Genomic DNA, 19278 nt, shown 5'->3' with positions numbered 1-19278 from the left:
CCAGCCTGCCAGCGTTTTTACCCCTTGGTCTTTTCCTTGAGCTTTTAGTATGATCAGTTAGAACAAACATTGGTTCAAACATGCAATAGCATTCCCTAAGAATTCTTCTATCATTTACTGCTATCTGTGCAAGGTAATTGTCAAGCCTGCATCAACAACAATGGTGGACATGCATGATACTAAATTTGTGAACTGATTTTTTGTCACCACTCCTGATTAAGCGCATGTCATGATGCCTTGTGTCAAATCATACAGACTTCGATATTACCCTGTCAACAAATTAAACAGTGACTCCTCCCAGGAGGATGACAACTAGAAAAAATATTGCCTGCTACCATGGTAACTAGCAAACTCTGCAGAGATCGCTAACAATTTCATGATGTCATAATATGAAGCATGCAGTGCATGTATGGTTTCAGCATGTTAAGCTTGTCAACACGATATCTCAAGAACTGATCTTTTGATTTACTTATTAATCACCAAGCTTCATCTTGGGAAGGCATATTTAGTTTCAGCTTAAACTACTACCTTCATTTTCATTACTTTTAAGTTTAATTTTATAATTTGCGGCAGGGATTATGTCACCAAAGTGACAATCCTTGTTGAAACTATTTTATACATTGCGTTTCACTGATTTTAAAAATCCAATCAAGAGGCAGCAGCCATTTTGATTATAGCACCATACTTAAAGACAATTTAAGGAGGCGATCATCTCAAAGTTGCAGTCAGCCGAATATGGAAGCAGTCGGAAGAGAATTCGAGTTTCCAATTTTGAAGATGTTGAGAAAGCTCTGTTTGAATGGTTTAAGTCTGTGCGGAGTGAGAATATTCCACTAAGCTGCCCGATACTTCTTGCGAAAGCTGATGAGTTTAGTGTCAAACTTGGACATACAGATTTCAAGGCCAATCAGTCGTGGTTAGAGAGATTTAAGAAGCGACGAGGGATATGTTCGGCCATGACACACGGAGAAAGCTCGTCTGTTGACAGCAAGTCAGTTGATGATTGGCTGACGTCACAGCTTCCAATGCTGCTGAAGAACTACTCGCCAGAAAACATATTCAACGCTGATGAAACGGGACTTTTTTATAAGCTTGTACCACAGAGAACACTTCACTTGAAAGGGGACAAATGCCACGGAGGAAAGAAATCTAAAGAACGCATTACTGTTCTAACTGCAGCAAACATGAGTGGTACAGAAAAACTGAAACTGTTAGTCATGGGGAAGTCAGAAAAGCCACGGTGTTTCAAGAATGTTCGAAGTTTACCAGTGGACTACAGATCAAACGGCAAAGCATGGATGGCCTCTGATTTGTTCACTGAATGGGTGAACAAGCTCGACCAATCAATGAGGAGACAGAATCGGAAAGTTTTACTGTTGATTGACAACTGCCCCGCCCACCCACGTGTTTCTAATTTAAAGAATGTGACAGTGGCCTATTTACCACCGAATACTACATCGAGAATTCAACCGATGGATCAAGGGATCATTGCATCGCTTAAGAGTAACTATAGGAAACAAATGATGACTGATCTGATTTGTGCCTATGACAAGAAGGAGAAGTACGAAGTGACATTGCTGTCTGCAATCACTAACATCCACCGTCAACTGCTTTAGAAGGGGAGGGTTCAAGTTACCGGACGAAAATGACAAGGATGATTCTGAATTGGATGAAGATGACATACCCCTTGCAAACTTGCGTGGAATGTGGGGAGAAGTGACTGACATTGCTAATGTACCGGCAGAGGTGACACTCGAAGATTTCTTGAATGCAGATGAAAACATTGTGACCACAGAACGACTTGCAGATGAAGATATAGTTACGGCAGTGAAGAAAGACAATGAAACAGTTGATAGTGATGAAGATGACAGTGAGACAGTGGCAGAAATGGAAGTGAAGACGACCACAGAGGCGGCAACATGTTTAAAACATGTAAGAGACTTTTTCTTGTCAAGACCAAATGTGCCGTTGTCGGTCTTTGATAATATTAATGATTGTATGCAAGCTCTGGAATCTATTCAAATGTCTGCTCGTGTTCAAACTAAAATTACCGATTTTGTTAAAGATGCATAATAAAATACATGATCGATGATGAAATGAATGATCCATGACAATTATATGTTCGTTGGTTTTGTCTTATTTTATTTTCCGTGTGAACATGATCTTGTCTGAAACCAGTGGCATGGTGACGATTCTTGGTAATTGCCGAATATTCGCGAACATTCCCGAATCGCTTAGAACGAACTTCGCTTACAACGAACTGAAAACAACAGTCCCTTTGAGTTCGTTATAAACAAATATTACTGTATGTGCTATGGTACAGTCATACCCTGTTAAACTGAACCTCAGATATCCCGAAAACTCACCTTCCAAGCTAAAATGCCTTAAAACGAACTCATTTTCAAATACAAAACACTGAATTATGTGCATTTTGTATCGCATATATCCGGATGGCTGAGCACCTGTATCTTTACACACTTGATTACCGATTGCCTTGTGTGCCCTATCATGAAAGAAGTCAGCAGTCTTTGAAGCGTGAGAAGATTACACTACCTCTGAGTAGCAAGGTGACACTGAGTTAATGTTGAAGCGTGTCAATTTGTGGGTCACTATAATTAATTAATCTGTATGATGTGGACAGCTGTGAGCGAAAAGACAATTGCTAACTGCTTTTGTCATCTGGATATTATCCAATCAAATGAGGACCCACAAGAAGACATGGCCTTGTCGGAACTATGCACTAGTTGCAACTGTGACTGTTAATGCCAATGCTCTTGTGAATGTCGACCTGACCGGCGAATGTCCTCTCGGTTTTCTACACAACCAGTGCAAAAAGCATAAATGCATGGACAGGTATGAGACATTTTATGCATGCACTGATATTTGTTTATGTGTAATCAATAAAGATTGGCGCCTACTTTGTTCATTTCTTTGTACGTTTCTTTGTACATATGGCCTGTGGTTAAGATATCCGAAAATTCGCTTATCCGGACAATTTCAATAAAAACACAAGTGTTTCGATAAACGGGGTACGACTGTATATATAGCTGATTGATCTTCAAAATACAATACAATGATATGTTGTACATTAACATGGCAGTATTATAAATATGTTGTAAACTTCACCCTTGAGTAATACGGTCTGATGTATGCTTTTTTGTAGCAGTGTTATCCCTTGCCACTGGCTTGGGGGACACTGCTACAAAGACTGTATTACCTTTCAGAGAAGCATACAGCTTACAGTATGTGATCATTGAAATCATTTTTGAAATTGTGAATTGTCACGCATGAATTGCAGTTACTAATTAAATTAAAAGTTAACACAAGCTTGCCCTATGACACATTTCAATCAACGCGTTTACTTATGTTTCCATGTTTCCCATTGAGCATTTTCTCAGACCACCAGTATGGGCTTTCTATATTATTTTGGTGGTATGTTTTAAGATAAATAATGTTATTCATTTTAGTTTTAGTGATTGAAATAGCTATGAGTTCCAAACTATGCATCTTCATGTTTGAAAGTCATTCTATGAAAGTCAAATTCCTTACATTCATTTCACATACTGAGTACAACCTATTAAGGCTGTTATGATACACTTGCATATTTGATGAATTCAGTTAGTCATTCATGGTCACAAGAACTGAATATGAATGAATATTTGCAATTTTGTAATGTCCTTGTTAAAAGTGAGATATGCAAGAATGGAATATGTTGTAGCCTTGCAGTAGTGCAAGTCATGTTAGTTTGCAAAGGCTGCACATGGTACAGTGGACTAAAACTATAAGTCTCTTATATACCAAATCAGATCAATGGTTATTACTATGACAAATTGACTGTTACCATGGAGGTTCCATATTGTACATTACTCACTTAGCTACAATATTGTATTCATGAATAATTATTCATATTCATTACCCAATATTCGTGATACGTATTTATTTTGCCTCATAGTGTATTCATTGCAGCCCTACTATCTATACAGACGAAACTAAAAATAGCACCAGAAATCACAAGGTTTTCATGTTGAAATGCTTTCACTTATAAAAATATCCAAACAGATATAAATCTAAAATTGTCAACTTCTGTATTTTAACCTTTAGCCAGCTGAATTAATTTCAGCATAAGGCGCTGATAAGAGGGTGGGTGATTTCAAACTGTCGGTGTGTCACTAAATGAGGAACAACTGAAAAAATATTCAGCTCATTAATACTAGATACAAAAATAAACATTATTATAAAAAGATATCCAGATAATTTTAAACGGACAGATATTAATTACAAGACAAACATAAATAAAGTAAATTTTATTGAATTTAACTGAACTGCTCGATTGACAGCCGGATGCGTTTTATATTAGGAGCCGTATAGATTGTCCAATTATCGCAAACCGATTTCAATATTCTTACTACCGATATTTCATAAGTATCTGACTTTAATTTCGTATATTTGTATCGGCAGATATCCGCGCGACGACAAATTAAAAATTAATTCTGAAAAAAATAATAATCGAAAACGTTCGTCGTAAACAAATCATATTTTCGATGTCATGACAGGTCTTATTGAAATGACACTATTACGTTTAATCAAACGTGTCATGTCATGAAAATAGCAGAATAAAATACATGATGTATAAACATTCATGAGTGCAAATTTCAAGTGTTATGGTTCAATACGTTTGGCACAAACCCGCAAAAGGACGGTGTTAGATTGTGTTACACGTACGAAAAACAAACATGGCGCGCTTCGTCCAACTCCTACATAAAATATAACTTTTTTGGTCAGAAGAAAGATTACAGAACTCTTCTGTGTAAGACCTGGCGAAAGAGGGAGAATTTCTCATTCTACAAGTGTTCCATGTATCATTTTCCGTTTAGTATGACGAGAGACAGACGAAAATTAAGATCGTGAAATTTAACTTGTTTTCTCGTAAATGCAAAGGTCACCGGATGTGATTTCACAGACAGGGATTGCCTGATGAAATTCATTCGTTTTTGAATATTAACAGAAAAGTTGGAGATATTTCGTCTGACAAACCCAACTTTAGCACAAATAACTGTTTAAAATGATTAATAAGAGCTCATAGAATTTTCTTGGTGTATTTTTGACTATATAATTCGCACATAGCCGAACCAGTTTGACCTTGTATGCTCCCGTGACCCGGAAACAGTAGTCGATAAACACTGCAGATGCAAGTTTTTCAGTATCTTTTATTTGAATTTTTGTTCATATTAGGCACATTACTTTATTGTCCACTGAATATAAAGATAGCAAAGATATAAGGAACTGCAGGATACATGTTTTATAAACTGAAATATATTTTCAGTTATAGTTTCACATGAAATCGGAGATGATTTGATAAATATTGCGTTCATATTACGATTGAAAAAATTCAGAACAAGTTGAATTACATTCATACTTTTATGCAATAAATTAACGTTCTTGTTGAATATTTATGATAGATTTGTCAATGCCTTATGTTTCATAACTGGTTACAACTTTAAATCTTTTCATATATTTTCATATGTTAATTGATATTAATAATATGACAATTATTTTTCTCTCCAAAATAGACAAGGGCTAAGACACTTAAAGTCTGTCAATGCATTAGCAACGTGTAAATAACCAAATTTTAATTAATGTCTTTCAGTAGTGTTGAAAACTGACAGTTTTACACAATTCTTTAATACAACTACATGTATGCCATAAAATATATGGATAGATGTTACATATTATTTTGTGTATTTTATTTCTTTATAATATCGTGCCAAAATGTAAATCAAATACAAATGGGTGATGAGCCTTTTTGTTTTCAACAGTACCACTTTGTTTACTGAATTATTTTGAATCATACATGACTAATGTCATTTATGTTGTTGCAGTAACAGTATATTTATCAGAAAATGTTATCATTTGATAAAAAAAAAACATATACGCATAATAAGTTATATTGTCTCTGGTGAAAGTAAACAGGCTTCATATTCTGTAAATATATATTATTCTACCTTATTGTCTTTTCCTGGGTATAGGAGCAATGTCACAATATGAAATGAGTCTATTGAACTTTCAAGGATTGTTTCTGTTTGCTGAAGTGTCTGATGGTGATATACTAAAATTATTTAGTGTTCAATAGCCTAATCATAAAGCAAGAAACATGAAGAACAGTCTTCTTTGAATAACAAAATGCCAAGGACTGAGCAGTCTTTCGTTTAAGATCTGGAAGCATTTGATATATATGTCTTTGTCGTATAAATATGGCAATGAAACAAATCTAAATTGAAATCATAATGAATAGCTCCAAACTGGACAACAAAAAACACTCACTGCAGAGCTCAGTATTAGGGAAAAAGAAATCTACTTGTCCCAGGTGCCACCACATGATTACCTTGATGCCACAGACTAACACAGGTTGCACCTCCTGCTCAACACTTAATTATCTGTCAATTGTAGTTTTGATATTCCATATTCAAAACATCAATACAACAAAATTATTCTAGGTCTGGTATGATAATTTCATATTACTTCATGAAATTTCATCACAAGAAAAAAATGAGTCTGTCTTACAATCACTGTCAGTGTAATCACTGCTCCAAGAGTTTGGATCATCAGTCTGTTTCCCAGATGAATTCTGTTTTAACAGTAAAACATGAACATAGACACTGCAAGTAGGTAAAAAGTATGGCCATAAACATGAGGTACATTTTGCAGTTCAGATTGCACTAGTGCAATATCTAAAAGCTGTATGGAGCCACGGACTGAGACACATGACATGATTTTTTTAATACAAATATGCACACACGTCAAACAATTTGATCTGAAACATTACCTGCATTATACTAGGTAGAATTAACACCGAAAGCTCAGCTGTTTGGAGTAACAAAATAATTTCAATTTTGCTCCAACTTCGTGAACAAAAGATGTGATGTTTAGCTGTTTTAATGTCTAAATTAAATACTGATTCACAAAGACGATGACAGTTGTTTTCTAAGCAGTAATTAATTATTATGAAATACATTTACTGTACGTTACATTCTCACACTAGCTCTGGTTTCGTTCGTTTCTGCAAAAGGAAACATGATTTTTTTCATGACATCTTCAATCATCAAAATTGTACTTCTTGTGACGATATACACAGAACAATATAATGTTATTGTTACGACACACTGACAATTTATATGTCTCCCCGTGTCAGAACATTCTTTGAAAAAAATAGACCGCGAAAATCATCGACTTCGGATTTGCTAAACTAACGATCAACACATCGACGGCTAACTTGAGGAGAAATACTACAACACAAGCCACAAATGACAACTGCTATTGAACACAACTAACAGTAAATAACTGAGGATGACTGAAAGGTAATTCTGGTGTATAGTATGGATCTTACGGGAATTTGAATCAGTTTAGAAAATGTATCAACGGTCGTTTTCCAACTCGTTCATATTTTACTTCCACGAGTGCCGTGTACGTGCTTCCGGTTTCATCAAGGGTGGGTACAATTACAAATATTGTGATATTGTTTCATGATCTGCATTATATAGGTATTGAGTCGTTTTCTTTCAATGTATATGTGTTCAGATTCTGCTTATGAACGCGTAGTTTCAAACATCCTTCGTATATATATATATCGTGTCACTTAGAAAGACCGCGAGTTTGGCCACGCCCTTTCGGGTCATCTACGGATGTCAACTTTGTGAATGTTGGAAAGTTTATCATACAAAATCAAAACAAAATCGCTAAATCTGGCAATTTCTGTGCAGAGACAATAACATTTACCTATTCACACCGTGTAATTAATTCCAGATAAAATAGTGGGATATGTCAAAAGGATGGCACATTTTCTTCGGCATCACGATACATGTGGAGTTGTTTGTTTACCGCCGTTGCCATGATCGTTCCTGTTCGTCGAATCGATGATGTAACATTGAGATTGGTTTTGTTTATAATTATTTGAGCCGAAAGTTACTAATTTTTAGAACATGGGAAACTTATGGGCTTCCTCTTCGTCAAGGAACAATAAATATTGATTAAACTATCAAAAAATATTTCATTATGAAGAAAATATTAGTCTGGGTACCATAGACGTGGTGCACTGGAAGTCAACAATGGCCGTTATTTTCGACTGCGTGCCGAGAAATTCGGCGATCTCATTTCTATTTCGCGGGCGTTTCGTTTTAAGGTATATAAACGTATTGAACATTATATATTTAAAAAGGTGAGAATTAGTACACTCCATACATAATTCATATAACACGTAAATCCGACTCGCTGAATAATTAGTGCAAGTTTTATTTGGAGATGTCATTATCCTGCACTCCTGTCGAATGGGTTCGATGGCAGCATTGGGATGATTAACCCCCTGGATGCCGAGTTTTTTTTCAGGCGCACATTTTCATAAAGTTTGAAAAGTGAACGTTGAGCGAGATTTGCGCTCGCGTGGTCCTGGATCTGCGTACGGCTATGAAATTGCACAGACATGTAGAATATTTGATTTCCTATCCGTTGGTATAAATATCGTATCCTTATCTTTGAAACGTCATCCTAATCATGTTGTTGTGTTGAATTCTTTCCAGAAAGGACAAGGTATGATAGAGGTCCTTACTGGCCCACAACATGTCATGATTGTCAAAATTTTGCAACATGATAATATTAGCATGAAAGGAGCTAAATTAATTGTTGAAGTTACTTCCAATTGCATTTTTATGTTTTTAGTGTTGTTAGTTTTCCTCTTTGAAGACCTCAAAGTTAACATATTTTACAATATCTTCCAGAAACCAACATTTTCAGATTTTCAGAGTGATAGAAAAGTGTGAGCAAAAGCGTGACCCATCCCAATTTTTTCACCACATACGAAGACAGTAAATTAGAATGCACATCTAAAAAATTGGGTTGGGTTACGCTTTTGCTCCCATCAAAATCTTTAAAAAAGTACATTTTTTCGGTTTATGAAATTGCCCCATACAACATCTCAAAAAATAAACATTGACATAAACTAACATCTTTAAAAACAATCCATCACATTTACACATCTGTGCCATGATACATTATATTTTGAATGGTTTGGGGCTCTAAAATACACATATCAAACATCTTTATTAAAATTTTCAATATCATAAGGCACTCACAAGGCTGATTTATGAGAGGTAAATGTTGGTGTTTGGTTGTTGGTCTCTGCTAGAAAAGTAAGAAGATGTCTGAAGGTTTTCAAAATATGATCAAGCAATACTGTAAAGGTGAGAATGTTTGTTATTATGCAAGAATTTGATCATAGTTTTTCTATCATCTGTGTATCAAACACCTTTGAGTCACTTGTCATTGTCAGAATGACACAGTCATTCAACAGGATTGCCATGTATAAACATATGCATTTTCCAAGGACTTATGTACCTTGATGTTTCCAATGACGTTAGATTTCATCTAACCAAAATGACTACACTTAACTGTATGAAAAGGATTTTTTTAGCTACAATAAGAACATTGTATCAAGGCCTAGAAGATGATGAACACAAGCAGACGTCAAGTCATACATAGTGTAGTGTAATATATAAGCTTAAATTCACACTGGGAGGCAAAGGAATATGTTGTCAAATGGTTGCAATAGTGGACTGTTGGTTTTCTTTGTTATCAGACATGCAGGTTCAAATCCATGTGACTTTTCTTTCTTTTTTTCAAAGTTTGTATATCGAGTCAACAATGTTTATCTAAACTGTTTCACATCAAATCCAAACATTGTAATTTTTTTCTTAAGTTTGGTAATCTATGTTACAACACTGGTGAAACAAGCTTTAATTAACATCATGTGAATCTTTTCTTAAGACACTGACCATTCACCTTTGCAAGTTGGTCGCCTTTGTTCCCAATATTTTAAATTCATATTTTATACATTTTGATCTACTTAAGGTTTATACACTTTTGAATACTGCAGTTCTTGAGAGTGAATCAGATACTGAGATTGATGGCTGTGTGAATGAAGAGTAATAGTGGATGTTTTATATCTTTAAAGTGGATAAGTTGTGAATAATTACTCTGTGAAGTCTTTTGAATACTGGCTTTAACATGTGCATGGTGTTGATATGAACCTGCACAGACAATGAAATTTCACCTGAAATGGGCCCCTTTGAGGTCAAGACCTGTGATTTTTAATGCAACATGGTTGGCTATTGTAATAACATATGATGATTGAGATGTTAACTGTATATTTGCTAAAACTGGTTGTAAATGCTGACTTGTAACACTTACTAGTTAGAATGAAGCTGTGCCCAAAATGAAGCTTTAACCAAAACAGGCCCATGTGATTCTTAGTACAACATGATTGTTACCATGCTTACATGTTGTACAATGGACCCATGGATTATGTTTGCAAAGAATGCTGTGAATAATGACTGAGTTTTGGGGACACAGTTGGCAAGTAACTGAATTAACAATGTTTTGCAACCCTAATTGGGCCCCTTGTGGTTAAAACATTATGATTGACATTGACATGTTTTTCAGCATGACAACCTGTCGTAAAACTGCTGTAATTTGTATGTAAATAAAATAACAGTTTTAAATAAGCCATTATGGCACACTGATATTTCAGACTTTTTGTTATTTTTCATGGGAACTGATAAAACCCATTTTGGGCCCCTCTGCAGTAAAATTACACCTCAGAACATATAAAATATAGCATTTTTATCTCTAAACAAATAACATCTTTTCAGCCAATTCTGACAGTGGGCCAAAAACCACCGTTATCATACCTTGTCCGTTCATTACATTTGAAGATGTGGCTAGTACTCTGTTAAAGGGGCACTGATGCGGAGCGAATAATGTTTCTCGCCAACAGTCTAATTACGAAACCAAACGGCAAATTGGTCAGCGCCCGCACCTTCGACCGTGACGGACAAAGGAACTGGGCTCTTGTCCATATTAGCAGAATTTCTTCACCCAAGAGAGTCAGGAGGCCGGATGCCCATCATATGCGATTATTTCAAAATATCCATGGTATTCCTTGTCTGATCGTAACAAAATATCCCAGCAGTGTACTTTTTTTCGGATGCTTGGATGGTATAGTTACTCAATTTAATCCTATTTCTGTGTTTTTAACCTCGATATTTAATCATGTTACATGAAAATATGATGTCTACAGGCACGTAGCAAGCCATTTGTTTCGCTCCGGAAGATTGCAAAGCTTTATATTTAGGTAATTTTGAGTGTTGGTTCAGCTGTGATAGCAAATATCATACGTAAATTTTGGTAGCTATGGTAGCTACAATGGTTTATTATTTATAATGATAAAAACACACAGTTGATTTATTTGAATTCATAAACAATAAACGATGACTTTGCCTTTGGTAGATAAATCTGAAAATTTTCTTACGTAAAAAAACCGCTTATTTCACCTATTTACCCAAGTACACCGCAAATGCCTGTATGTATTCCTTATGTAACGAAAGTTCCGTTGGTATCCTCAAAACAGTTTCGGCCCATAAGTGTTTTCAGGCTGCATGCGACACAGAGATTACATCTTATGATAGGTATAATTAGTAGTAACCAGTTCGGTTACTCAACAAAGATTCCCATTTGGCATTTCTCCTGTCTGGAGTAAATACTCAACATTATAAATTAAGGTCTGTAATGGCAAATGTATTGTATGTTATGTAATATGTGCATGTAAGTGATGCACGAGGGTTTATCAGCTGAGTTACAAAAACAAACATCGATCAAAGGATTAACCGATAACACACTGATTGATTAATTACTTTTGTCAAAGGCAGTGTGTGTAGATGACTACACCCTGTTTTAAAGTGCGAGTGTAAAAACAACATCCTCCCTTCAAAGAATTAACCACCCTTGCGTTGATTGATTGATTGCTCATTATTGGTTACTTAGAATAGTGGACATCATACAATTAGTTGCCAGGTGTGCTATCTTGGGTGACCAATGAGAGGTTTATCAGGTTTTCACCAACGAAAGACGTGAAACGATGTGTTACTTTTTCGCAAATGAGACAGTTGTAAGACACGCGACACAGAGCAGGATTATTTACCAGCTGCAGATGAATGGAATACAATTTCTTTTACATGGATATTAATGGATACATTCCTGAACAAGGTAGTAGCCTGACATTGCTGATATAAAATTAGTCTATTTTACATTCATTATTTGCATTTTGTTTTAATTTATTTGTTGGTGCATTCAGCAGAATCTATATGACAGAAAACACACACTAGATCGCGTATGTGTGTGAAATAGGATCCACATTGGCAATCTATACAATGTATAAATGTTGCTTGTTAGAAATTTACTATGAGTATAAGCAGACCGTGTGTTCTTTTATTAATTTTCAAAATCATACAAACATGACAATAAACTAATTAGGGTTATGAGACAAAATATAGAGACGTACATTGGCTTCATTATTTTTCCGTCCTAATAGTTTTTAACCATTTCTACCACTGGCAGATGATTAACCTTCAAAGTGTTTCGTTTGTTTTCATAATACATTTGTAATGAAGTAAAAATGACTTCACCTCAGTTGATCTGTCTATAATTAAACTATCAGTTGCGCATACGGACTGTGCAGCAGAGGTCACGAACCAGTCACTAATTCTGGGATATCATCCGGGTACTCACGGGAGAAAAACAACAACCAATACACCAGTCCACGGAAATTCCTCCGCATCAGTGCCGCTTTAATAATGCTGCAAAATTAGTCCAAATACATCTACAAAAACTGATGAATAAGGGAATCTAATAAATATTTACATATCAGTTAGGGCCATCCTGTTCTTACCTGCTTTCTTCTGAAGTACTTTGTTAACTTTTCTTACTAAGTGTAGGACTACAAAAACATACACTTTTGTATACACATTGGGGAACTTTGTATTTGATTAATTTTTATTTGTATTTGAACAAGATGTAATCAAAATATAGACCTAGTGTTAAGCATAGCTAGGCCATACCCCATCATCTATATAATGTGTATGACCTCTCTGTCATAGAAAACAGTCCATTTTCACCATTTATTTTGAGTCATTTTTAAGATTGAGTGTGTAACGTTATACAGAAGCGCACAATCCCATTCCATATATACTTTTGCCATTCGCATATTTTGCCGTTTGTATTTTCTTCACTTACAATTTCCGTAAAGATGACAAATTAACAAGTATCATAGCATAGCACTTTCATCAGTGCATGATAAAAAGGGAAGAAATTTACTGTTTAAAAAAAGTAAATTTTAGGCAAAATGTATCCTAACAAAAATGGGCCCCTGAAAAAAAAACCATGGCATCCCGAGGGTTCAAGAGGGTTTATTGTCACTTCAGTCTCATATCTGTAGGTTTTGAGTCTGAACTAACTGTGGTTTATATTATGTCTTTCATTTAGGATACAAACGAATGCCAGTTGTACATTGAATCATTGAGTCTGGGCCAGCATGAAGAGTGTGTCCACCCAGACACCAAACATGGGATGTGCAGCATCTGGCATGGAGCACCTGAGAACCCAATTGCAGCTGTTGCTGACTGACTTGCAGGAAGTTAGGAAGGTGACTGGAGGTCGTGGTGTCCGTCTTCACAGTCTCGAAAAGACTGTACACAGATCATATAAGGCACTGGACACCATAGGGGCAGCAATTGAAGGTTTGGAACGGGAGATCGAGGCTTCACTAGAAGATCTCTCAGATTTGGATGATGTGTACTTATCTCTACTAAACAAGCACGGTAGGTGATGCTCTGTAGCGACAAATCATTTTCAAAAGTTTTAAGGAATCTCCACTGTCTGTACAATTCTGAATAGGACATAAGCATGCATTTATCAGTTAACAGCAAATGATATGCGGTATGTGGAAGAAATTGAGCTTATCCTGTCCCTGCATAACAATACAAGTCGGTTCCTCTGAGTAAAAAATGCAATAAAACAGGAACACTTAGTACAAAAGTAGAACAGACTTCAGCTCCCTGCACATGATCGTGGTCTCCTATACATGCCTAACTTGAAAAGAGATGAAGCAATTGGTTAAGTTTGATTCTTGCAGTTTGCCAATTGACTTGCAGGAAATATTATTATTATGTTGTTGTTGATCACTGGATTGTTTTGCTCAAAATCAAGTATTAACAGACTGCTTCTGTATTGCTTGAATAAAGCTGAGTGTGTTGTGAACCAACAAACAAACCAAACCAAACCAGAAATTCCTGACATCGCTTTACAATATTACCCTTAAGATAAATTTGTCAAATTCTGATTTCGTTATGAGAGTGTATTTTCTGCAAATTGTATTATTAATTAAGTAATAATTATCATTGGGCCACAGCGTTTAGTGTTTTGAGTTATAACTATAATGGATCACATTTGGATCATAAATGTTAAGCGCTTTTAGTATTTTGGCTTCATCCCTTTAAGGGAGTGATCTAAAGTTGCCTCCCTTGATTAATTGTTTACTAGAAGCTTCTATGTCAATGGTGATGGTTGTATGTGCTCAAATATTCAAGAGCTTGTGACTTTGTATATAAAGACTGGTTATCATGTTGACTGACACACTTAGAGATTAACTGGAGTAATATCAAACTTCCTTCGTCAACGCTTGACCTACATATTCGCTGCCTGACTACTCATCTCACTGTGTTACATTCAGTAAAACTGTTTCTCACTCTCACACCAAGACTTCAGTGAGTTGACAAAGTATTTGTGACCCATTACTTGAGATTTGCTCAATTGCATTGTACATAAAACCTCTGTTGTGAATCTTTTGTATCTTGCCATTGTTAAAACAAATTAATATTTAACTTTTTTTTGTGTTCATGAAAATTCTGGCAATCTGATTGCTTAAGTGGGAAGATTTCTTTTGATTTCATTTCCCAATGAATCTAAGCCATGCCCACCGAACCGGACTACTTTCGGACCTGAGGAATGTCGTGGAATCACACTCCGGCGCAGCGATGGCATAGCATAACATCACTGCCACAGGCTAATTTGGATATCACGTGAGACTGGCATAATGCAAACGATTCGGCAAGGTTTTCATATTTTTTCGCTCTGTTACGTAAATATTCTTCTACAGGTGAGTCAGTAAGGTTTATGACAATACATATTTATATTTCAAACTGGCTGCAATGTTTGTTCTCCAATAGGCTTCGATGACAGCACGTGTAGCCTCACAACCCTTGTAAACAAAGGGTCACTACGCAAAATGAAATAGTGTTACACATTTTTTGATAATTTCTCAGTGAAACTGAACCATTTTAACAAAGATGCTTAGTTAGATGTGTAGACTCATAAAAACTAAAATACATATAAAATGTGTACATAAATTTTGTCCTTATCCTGACTCATGCTAATTGCTTATCTCCTCTTCCCTAGCGAAGGTAGTGGAATACCTGAAATCCCTTGAAGTTCCCTTCTAAAAAGAAGTGGATAAAAATACTTTCACCCATGTGTAACCTCCCCTTTCCCGTGCATTGGTCATGTGAGCAGCCATGCTCTTTACTCTCCTTATCGCCCAATGAGCGCGGCTGGGGTTACCTGGAGTCTGCACTACGGTGATAAGTTTTTCAATTATGTAACTATATTTATGTCATATGCAGTATTTGGGTTATGTATATGTATAACAGTTTGTTTATTCGTGATTATTGTGTGTTGATATAGCACGTATTTCGTCAACCGAGACTTGACGGTTGATGATATCGTGTTTACCGCGTAAATTACGGCTGTCAGCGGTTGACCCGCTTTTAGTTTTGCCAGCATGTAAGCCCTTATGTTCTTCCAATATTTGCATGAATTTTACAGAAATGTATCTGTTTTAGAATTGTTTGTTGAGTGAGTACACTCGCAGGAGTAAGAATTCGCACTCGCGTAAGTGCACTCGCACCAGTGAGGATTCCCGCTCGTGTGAATTCACTCACGGGCTCACTTGTCAACGCAGAAGGTCTTCGTCACTCTCCCCAGTTCATGGAAGGCACTGTCCACAATCATCAACCCCCTTAGCCATGGACATGGAATGAATTTTTCACTCTCATGGAGGGATGAAGATAGGCATTATCGAGCGTCGTCATTGTAGGAAGCCCTATTTTCGGACTCAGAAGTTACATCATGGATCAGGAATGGACTTGACTTAGCTTCACCATCCAAGTACTCTAATGAAGGTCATTATTACATGATGAAGGATGTCGACATTGATACACTTACGTTCCCGCCGATACCTCTGATATCTACGATTCCTGCGGCATTTAAGTCGACTACCAAGTTTCAACAACGTCATGTACCGTCATTCAACGTTCGTTGCTTCCCTCTTCATCATACGGAGCCCTTCGTCAGAGCAACAGACGTCGATGAAGCTTATAAAATCAGTCAGTCCCGTCTGCAACAAATCTTATAAGGTAGACAAAAAGAGATTTGCCCAGCTCGACACAACTACGATGCGCATTCTTTTTGGATTAGAGCTGTGAACGAGACTTATCGCAAAGTTCAGCAAACCTGCCAATGAGGAAAAGAGAATGATCCTGTCAGCATTCGTCACTCAGATGAGGGATCAGCAGTTTATGTCTGAGCACCTCACCTCAACTAGTGCAGGACTGAATCTACTTTGTCGACAAGATTAATGAGGTAGCAAAAATGGTCACCCAAGACTCCAGAGAAGTCATGATGATCAAGTCCATCGACACCTTGACAACGGTGCTCAAGCAGACAAGTCAGCGTTACACTAACGAGTCCAAGTTCCCCAGAGTCCAGAGAGACGAGGTAAACATTGAAGATTAGGGTTTGAACAAATGGAATCTTCTACCTACAACCATCTCTGGGGAATTCTCAACGACGAATACGTCACAAAGATTCTTCAAGACGACTACAAGATACCACTGCAAACTACACCTTTGATCACAAGAGATGACGGTATTATTTTCAGGGAAAGAATTCCAACACATCTATCAGCTTCAAGCGGGGTAGTTTTTTTCGCACGCTTTACTCATCTAGACACATGCTCGCCAATCAGCAGGGTTACGGACAAGCCTGAGTGCTAGGAAGGGTATCACCATTTGAACAAGATTTCACGATGATCACGTTGGTTGACTGCTACAGCGGTGACGTCACATCTTCAATCTGATTGGTCCTCGAGAGACAACACCCTGCGTAAAATCTGATGTTATTGTCCCAGTATCAGGAACTCGTCTACGTTACACTTTCAGACTTGGAACGATGGAAAGATATCGATTACATGCTAGATTAGCAGTCTACAGCGTCATTTGATTCTTCAGACGGCATAGAGGTCTTCTAACAGCAGATCCAGCATTGCCTATCAGGAGATCTGCAGCAATGATTGACAGTTTCTGATCGGACAGGCAGCCAGCTATAAATAGACTCCCTTCGCATGTCAACTCGCTCATAATGAGAAGGGTTGAGGATCTGAAGACGAAGAATGACGTATCTTCACGTCATGCGAGCTCACCGTAAGAGAAGTTATCTCAGTCTACAGGCTACTAACTCAGCTTGAATGACTTGTGAATCTAAATTCCTTGGGATTGGATTCATCCCTGCGTTGAAATATATCGCTGTCCCAGAGGTTCGGTTGGTCAAAGGTCAAGCCGATGTTAGAACAAGTTCTATTCTCTCCGTTACCGTTACGACAGTGACAATGTCTACTCGATCTGCTCATGTCAGCTCAGGTCATGACAAGACGAAGATGCCTACAGCTACATCTATGACAGCGATTCCTGAGTCATAGTTGCAAGTCTTGACCGGTTTACAGCGCTGGACATCTGAGATAATACCCGCTTTGGTGGGCTCCCCAGTTGAGGGCCTGCGCAGAAACTTATAAGTTCCAGTTGGCATTCAACAACCATCTCTTTGTAGACACATCTCTCGAAGGATGGGCTGCCCATCTAAACAACGAGGTTGCAGCAGGAATCTGAAAGAAGGAAGATTGCTCTTCCCATCAACCAGTTGGAGATGAAAGTGGTGATGCATGTTATCCATCACTGGTCGACAACACTGAGAGACAAGCTACTGATGATCCACACAGACAACTCACCAGTGGCTTTCTACATAGACAAGCAAGGGTCAATGAGATCGCCATCTCCACTACACCTGATGTTTCAACTCTTCAACATGGTCAACAGTCTGAATCTCCAAATAAAAGCATGTCATGTACCAAGAGTCTGCAACATCACCAAGAGAGTGGATGCTGCATTTAGAATCGTTTCAACTAATCAGCCAGACATTCGGATCACCGCAAATAGACTTTTTTGCAACAAGGTTTTAACAAACAGACAACAACCTTTGTATCACCGGTACCAGATCTGTTAGTCTGGGTAACAGACGCCCATACGACCTTCTTTACGACCCTCTTTTGACCTCCTTTACGACTGTTTCACAAAGATGTCGTATCCATGTCGTACCATGGGGTCCTACATCCATGTCATACATCGTTTAAGATGTACTTTGTTGCATAGCAACGCATACAGCGAGACCAAACAGGCACCTGCGTGTCTTGTTGTTCCCCAAGTATTTCAAATTAGAAACACAGTTTGAGTAACAATGCAAATGTCATGTTTTTAATTGAAGGTACAGGTTAACTGGATTCTCTCACTAAATTCCATTGAAAATTACAAGATAAAATGTATGGATAATTTCCATTAATATTATCTGTTTACGTAGAAGGTTTGAATTCATTGCTGTCCATTAACCTGTACATATAAAACTGCAATATGTGTGTCCCAATGTATTGAATATTGTACATCAGAGGAACTAAAGTACATGTTGCCATTATGACTATGTTTGTTCTACTAACACTTATGTAAAGGTTTATATATTGTCTGCTACTCTCAGTGTGTCAGCTTCTTTCGTAACTTTTATTCAATCAATCAAAAACTTTCAAAGAATGAAAACGTATACCCTATATCCACGTTTGATGTGAAATTTAACAAGGCTAAAGGTAGATACTGAAATTGGTTTCATGAAAAAAATATCTGGACCATACGCTAAATATACTTCATAGTACTCACTGAAAATGTTATTGGAAACTTTTTTGTTTACTCTTGTCCATCCGACCTTCACCTCAAAGAAATGGCCTAATGTGTACAACAATGCTGACATATGACATCACAACCGATGACTGATTTCTTACAAAATGGCATCTTCGGTGACAAGGGTACATAGGACTTTGCGAGGACTCTTCCCTCGATTCAGGGATCATTTGAGCATAAATATGATATGTAAGTAATCAGAATGACTCTGACTATCTGTGTGTTGTTATATGTTTTCATCGATTTCATTGTAAGTAAGAGAAGGAGCCAGAAACACTGATAATTA

The 19278-nt window shown here is 37.0% G+C and overlaps 2 protein-coding genes across 2 annotated transcripts in view; both read left to right on the top strand.

Annotated features, from left to right (window-relative positions):
- The window catches only part of LOC137257438 (tigger transposable element-derived protein 4-like), a 36460-nt gene extending 34844 nt beyond the window's left edge, over nucleotides 1–1616 (top strand). Inside the window, exon 2 of the mRNA XM_067794768.1 lies at nucleotides 692–1616. Within this exon, the coding sequence (XP_067650869.1) occupies nucleotides 692–1616 (925 nt within the window). The remainder of the gene's footprint in view (nucleotides 1–691) is intronic.
- Nucleotides 1617–9122: 7506 nt separating this feature from the next.
- The window catches only part of LOC137258076 (paramyosin-like), a 258586-nt gene continuing 248430 nt past the window's right edge, over nucleotides 9123–19278 (top strand). Inside the window, exons 1-2 of the mRNA XM_067795629.1 lie at nucleotides 9123–9230; nucleotides 13366–13700. Of these exons, the coding sequence (XP_067651730.1) occupies nucleotides 13415–13700 (286 nt within the window). The 5' untranslated portion in view covers nucleotides 9123–9230; nucleotides 13366–13414. The remainder of the gene's footprint in view (nucleotides 9231–13365; nucleotides 13701–19278) is intronic.

This window comes from Haliotis asinina, chromosome 12, assembly GCF_037392515.1.
Source record: "Haliotis asinina isolate JCU_RB_2024 chromosome 12, JCU_Hal_asi_v2, whole genome shotgun sequence".
Taxonomy (NCBI): domain Eukaryota; kingdom Metazoa; phylum Mollusca; class Gastropoda; order Lepetellida; family Haliotidae; genus Haliotis; species Haliotis asinina.
Note: the sequence above shows the minus strand (reverse complement) of the source record. Positions and strands in the feature narration are given on the sequence as shown.